This window comes from Chaetura pelagica, unplaced genomic scaffold (genome assembly GCF_000747805.2).
Source record: "Chaetura pelagica isolate M959 unplaced genomic scaffold, ChaPel_1.0 scaffold58, whole genome shotgun sequence".
Taxonomy (NCBI): domain Eukaryota; kingdom Metazoa; phylum Chordata; class Aves; order Apodiformes; family Apodidae; genus Chaetura; species Chaetura pelagica.
In genome coordinates this window covers 118,911-125,073 of record NW_009954098.1, presented here as the reverse complement: position 1 = coordinate 125,073, position 6,163 = coordinate 118,911, and the positions used below count along the sequence as shown (strand labels likewise).

Genomic DNA, 6,163 nt, shown 5'->3' with positions numbered 1-6,163 from the left:
AGCCAGGGGTTCCTGTTCACTTTAGGTCCAGGGCTCTTGACTGTCATTCCAGCCTGTTTCCCAAAATTCACTGAAGTGGGGCCAACACCAGTTTCTCAAGCTTGTCCAGGATGACACGACAGACTAAAGCTGTGGGTCAGGGAAGGGAGCTGGTTCTCCATCCCGTTACACCACGTCCCTGTTCACCTCATGCCAAAGGATGTGGCAACTGCCATATCTCTGACATGACTCTGCCTCACACCCACATTCTACTCATCTGCCCCAGGAGTAAATGACTTGAGTTGGATGGAAATTTTCCTATAGAAGAGTTTTCCATCCAAAAATGCTGATTAGACTGAACTGAAATGCTCTGTGGAAAGGTTTTGATTCCGTCAAAGCTTTCAAAGGAAACAGAGCAAGGCCTGGCCAGGCTGCCTGGGGGTGAGCTCTGCTCTGCAGATTCTCCATCTGCCTACATGTCCCTGGACTTTCTGGCTCTGTGGCTACAAGATTTCCCAGCTGACTGGCTCATGGAGGCCAAGACACCAGTTGGGTACCAGCTTCTGCAGCTCTCTCCCTGCATGGGGGGGACAACCCTGTGTCCACACATTCTCTGAGTCCCAGAATCAGATGGTTTGTTTTTAAAATCTCTTGTGATTCCTTTGTCATGATTTTTCATGTCACTGAAATTGTCCATGTTTTATTTTGCTGTTCAATTCAGAGTAACTGTCATTATCATTGTCTGCAGGGCACGTTTTGTACAGCAGAAGGTGGTGTCCTTTCTGTGTTTGGAACATGATTTCCAGCTCTGGGCACAAGTTCTGCAAACAAAGCAAGGGGAGATGTTTTTTTACCCTGCCTGCTCACAACTGCCACCTGCATTAAGTCCCCTAATGCTTTGGTCCCTCCTGACCTTCACACTTAACCCCACTCTGTGCTTCTGCTCTCTTGCCAGTGGCAGTTCAGCCCTGCACAGTGACCTGTTGTCACTTGCCTTTCCATCCTTCTGCCCATGGAGGGTGCAGCATTGCCCTGGTGCAGCTCTCCCCAGCATCAGTGGTCTCTGCAGCCAAGCTTTGGGCTTCAGCAGTGAGGGCAGAGACCACAAGCCAAGCTCCACCTCAGGCCAAATGTGCTGTATTGTCATAGCTTTGCTTGTCCTTCCTGCACCACTCAGGAGATGGGGAAGATGGGGCCTAAGGGGACCTCAGATCAAATTGCTGGGTCTCCATGAGCCCTCCATATGAACAAGTCTCTGAAGGTGCCTTCTAACCAGAGCAAGGCTTGAAGAGGCAGTGGCAGCAGCAGCCACATGCCCTGCTTTGCCAGTGCAAAGCAATCAGAGCAACATCTCACATTGACCAGAGTAAGGAATCATGGAATCATGGAATGGTTTGGGTTGGAAGGGACCTTCAAGATCATCTAGATCCAACCCCCTGCATGGGCAGGGACACCTCCCACCAGCCCAGGTTGCTCCAAGCCCCATCCAACCTGCCCTTCAACACTGCCAGGGATGGGGCAGCCACAGCTTCCCTGGGCAACCTGGGCCAGGCTCTCACCACTCTCATGGTGAAGGATTTCCTCCTCATGTCCAATCTAAATCTACCTTTTTGAAGTTTTAATCCACTGCCTCTCGTCCTCTTCACTGCTTGAGGCCACACAAACTGACACAGAGAAACCACCTGTCACTGCTTAAGCTGTTTGCTGACAGCCAGGGACAAAACCAGCCTCTGTACCATGGTGTGTCTGATGCTGCTCTTCATCTCCCTGCCAGGCCTGGCTCTGTGCCGTGGCTCCAGTGGGTCAGGCAGGAGGGGCCTGTGCCTGCCCTCACACCCCAAGGGTGCTCCTGGCCTCAGAGGGGACCATTGGATGTCAGAAGAGACAAGTGATGCTGAATTTCCTACCGCTCCCCAACAGCCTCTCAGCCAGCACCAGAACCTCTCTTATTTTCCAAGATTTCTGTTGCTGATCAAAGAAAACACAACCCCTTGTGAAGAAGTGGCTGCAGATTTCCCCTGCCAGCACAGAGATCTCTATCTGGCAGGCAAAACCAAGGTGACATTAAAACAAAAAACTAAAGACAAAAGAAGAAATGGCCTTTTGGCTCAGACCAAGTCAGACCTCAGATTTCTTGGTGGCAAAATAAATCACTTCCTTCTGCTGTGAAAAGAGGGTTTCTTCTCCTCAGAACTTGGGTTGTTTGGTAATACCTAAACCAGCCCCATCCCTTGCACTCCTCTTGTTAGTGAAAACCATCTGATTTTTCATCTAGCTTTGCATCTCCCAGTGCTTTGCACATCCCTTTTGCTTGATGTGGTTGGTGGTAAAAGCCTCTACAGTAGGAGCTGGATCATTCTAGGCCACTGCTGAGGGAGGATGTTGATGCATGTGATGACACTCTCTGTGCTGGGGCATCATTTGGCTTGTTCAGCTTCTTTGGATGGTGAAGGCCTTTGGACAGAAAAAGAAGGTATCACCTGGAGATGGAAATGTGAAAGCAGACAGAGGTGGATGGCACAGGGCTTTTCTACCCCTGTGCAATCACTGGCCAGTCATACCCTTCCCTTGGCCCACTTCCCTCTGCTGTAATTAGAAACTGGCTGATCTATCGTGGAGGACAAGAAGGGAACAGTGTAGGATCACTCATTCTACCTGACTTATACACAGGAACCTGATTTTGAGCTGTATTTTATCAGGGCAGGCCCAAAGCCTTCTGTGACTTGATGGTTGCCAGACATGGGGTCACAAGAAGGGTGATGACAGGGCCCAGGTCTGTGTCCTGCCCTTGCAGTGACTCCGAGTTACCAACAGCTGCACAGAGACCTTGAAAATGCAAACCTGCCCTTTCCCCAGACACCAGCAGGTCTGAGTCCTGCAGCAGCTCAGCTCAGCAGTGGCTGCATGGAGACCCCTGCCCTGGGGGCTGCCAGTGCTGCCCTGGGGCTGGGCCCCTCTCTCTGCCTAGTGTTTCTGCCTTCTTTGCTGTAGGGACATACCCAAGGCCCAGACAGCAGCCAAACCTCAGCTCAGCTGCTGCCCAGGCTCATGGCAGAGAGGACAGCCCAGCAGCAAAGCAGGAACCCCCTTGGACTGAGGAACAGCCTGAGGAACCTCAGAGGCAGCACTCCTGGGGTGGGAGAGGAGGATATCCACTTTTACATCAGTTCAGTAAATTATTTTGGGTCTGATACAAAGGCCAGTGAGCATAGAGCTGAGTTAGTCATGGAGCTGCTGTGCTGCTGAGCAAAGTGGAAGTGCCTAGATAGCTGAGATAGAAAGTCAGTATGTGCTTGTGATATCACAGTGCAGTTGATAAACAGGCATGTGCTGGTGATAAGATAGGCTTGTTGGTGATAAGACAGGTAGGAATGAGATAGATCTGCAGTGGTGGGTGATTCAGTGCTGATCAGACATGGTTACCAATACTTTGCCACGTCTCATGTTATCACTGGGGCTGCTTGTTTAGAAGATGAAGTTGATCTTTTCTCTTGCAAGATGGAGAGTGCAAGAGTCAGAAAAGCTTTAAAGATTCAGGTAAAAGAGGGAAATGGGGAAAGTGGAGAGAAGGGGATAAGGAGAGGTCAGCAAGAAAAGAGAGGATTTGGGGAAGTTTGAAGCAGCCAGAGAGCACTGAGCTCTAAGTCTGTGCTGACTGAAGCCTGTACCTTTATCTTAGCAGCTCTTGCTTGAACACCCAGTGCCTCTGGGATCAGGGAGCAAAAGGACTGAAAGGTCCAGCAAAGCCTTTCAATCTCTGAACCTGCCAGCAATGAGTGAGGAGAGAGGAGAGAGCTGAATAGATCCATGGATGGTGGAGAGGCTGTTCTGGTCTGCAGGGCTGTTGCACTGTGCCACCAGAGACCTAAGCCCCCTCTGCCATGGCAGCCTGGGGATGCCCAGGAGGGACCCCTGCCTGAAGTCAGAGAAGATTCCCCTCAGGAGTGACTGTCAGAGCTCACGCATGCCAACAGCAGGAGTCACAAAGATGCAGGAGTCACAGAGCCCTAAGGCTTCAGGTCCTGGTTCTCTCACTCCCCCACAGCAGCTCCTGACATTTGCTGATGCTATTGGAACAGCCAGAGCTACATCCACAGCCTGGATGGCTTTCTGGAGGAGAAGCCCCTGCCTCTTCCTCTTGTGACATGATCTCAAGGGATTTACATGCTGGCTGTTAGGGTGTGTCTCACACCCTCACTTGCAATTGTCTCCAGCTAAACCAGAAGGTCCTCAGGGGATATGAGTTCTCTGGTACTTTCTTTCCCCATTTGAAAAAAAAAATGCCAGCAGCCAGTTAGCTGAAAATGTAACATGAGAAATAATTTCAAACTGGAAAAGGGATTTGTTTTGAAAGAAAAGTCTAAGCAAAATGTCCTGGCAGTGTTATCCAAGCAGAAAGCACATTGATCCTTCTTTTTTCCAGTAAAAGAGCTGCTTTCTCTGGGAGGAAAACATGACATAGGAGAGGTTTTTTTTTCCTGACTCTGCCACTAACTCACTGAACAAACAGGAACAAGCCATTTTCTCCTCTAATACCTCTGTTTTCCCCTCTACTGGCAGGGATAATATGTCTGTAGTTCTCAAGCATATAGGACAAGTTGGTGGGATGGAGGGGGGAAATGGTTTGGTGCACAATGGGCTGGTATCACAGAGGCTGCATTCCAAGCACAGAGACAGGAACACTCTTGGTTTTCATCACACCTTGGTTCTCTGAGTGTTTCAACAGGCTGTACTGAGAGGGTAGTTTAGGCCTCATACCTGAATGCTCCCCAGGAACCAGTGTCTTCAGATCAAATCCACCTCCCATTAAGGTTTTAAATGAGGGCTGTGCCCTGGCTTGGGGTGTAGCTGTTTATTTTACCTCCAGGATAAGGTGCTCTGTGTGAGCTACTGTGTGGCTGTTGGTCACCAGAAGATGGTGAGAGATGTGTTTCTGTTCACTGTATCTCAGGGCTCTGACCCACTTGCCCCACTTCCCCAGCCTCCAACACTCTGCTCCCTGCAGCAGTGCAGACCACAGTCCCCCCAGCATGGGCAATTCACTGGCTCTGGGGTGGGGGAGACCAGGACAACCTTGGAATCAACAGGTTGGTTTCCACACTGAACTGGGCTGGGCAGGTGTGTGTGCCAGGAGCTGCAGGAAAACTCCAGCCCTGCAGTGAAGCCCCAAGGATCCCCAGGCTGGTGTCTCACAGGGTTATGGAGAGCATTGAGGAGGGGAACCCTGGCCTAGTGGAGGGAAATTACAATTATTTTCTTGCCAGCTTGAAGCAGTTGCAAACAGTTCAATAGTCTGAGTAATAGGTACGTTAAAAATATAGAATAGTTTATTTACAGGGTGACCAGTTTTCAGGCTGGAAAAGCAAGATGCTCATTTCAGTGGCACAGAAGGGCCAGATGGGATCCAGGAGGTGAGCTGTGGGCCCTGGGAGGTGAGTTGGTTCAGGAGCCATAAGCAGCTTGGAGGGCTGTGGCAGTGCAGGGGGTGTACACTGTGCCCTGTGGCAGTGCCCAGGGTGTGAAAGCTGCAGCTGGCAGGGGACAGGAGGACAAAGCAGTGGCACTGTGCAACTCTGCCCCTCTCTTTCCTGGGAGAAGGCAGCACACCAGCTGTTTCTTGCCCTAAGCCAAGGGAAAGGAGACTTGATGGCTCCCTGTCCTGTGTCCTGCCTCATGCAAACCTCACCAGAAATGTGTACTTGGTGGTTTCCTGTGAAAGAAGTGTTGTGTAAGGGGTCTGGAAAAATCTGGGTGTGCTGCAGCCAACATCATCATCCTCAGTGAGCCTGGCAGGGATTAAGCTCTGAGGTCCTGGGCTCGTTTTGGGAGTGGGTAATAAGAAAGCATGACACTGTCTGTGCTGTCCTGTGCTGGGTCAGGCTGGAGGGGTAACTCCTGGCTGGCTGTTTGGAGGCACAAGGCACAGCTGAGCACCCTCAGCTGCCCTGGCAGCCCCATCTCCCCTCTTAGTCCTGGAACTATTGAGAAACAAACTCGGCGGTTGAGAGATTAAAGCAGAAAGTCACAAAGAGCCTTTCCAGGTCCCGTGCAGGAAGGGTGTGTGTTCAGGAGCAGAGAGGGCAACTCAGGGGAGAGCTGCTTTTGACTTGTCCTCTGTCTCTGGCCCATTTTCTGTCTTGGTGGCAATGCTGTAGTAGTAGGAGCGGATTGTGTTTTCCACGGA

At 50.9% G+C, this 6,163-nt stretch overlaps 1 protein-coding gene across 1 annotated transcript in view; it reads right to left on the bottom strand.

Moving 5' to 3' along the window:
- Positions 1-6,064: 6,064 nt before the first annotated feature.
- ZAP70 (zeta-chain (TCR) associated protein kinase 70kDa) overlaps positions 6,065-6,163 on the bottom strand; it is an 11,885-nt gene continuing 11,786 nt past the window's right edge. The window contains exon 13 of the mRNA XM_010002335.1: positions 6,065-6,163. This exon is cut by the window's right edge and continues 13 nt beyond it. Within this exon, the coding sequence (XP_010000637.1) occupies positions 6,065-6,163 (99 nt within the window).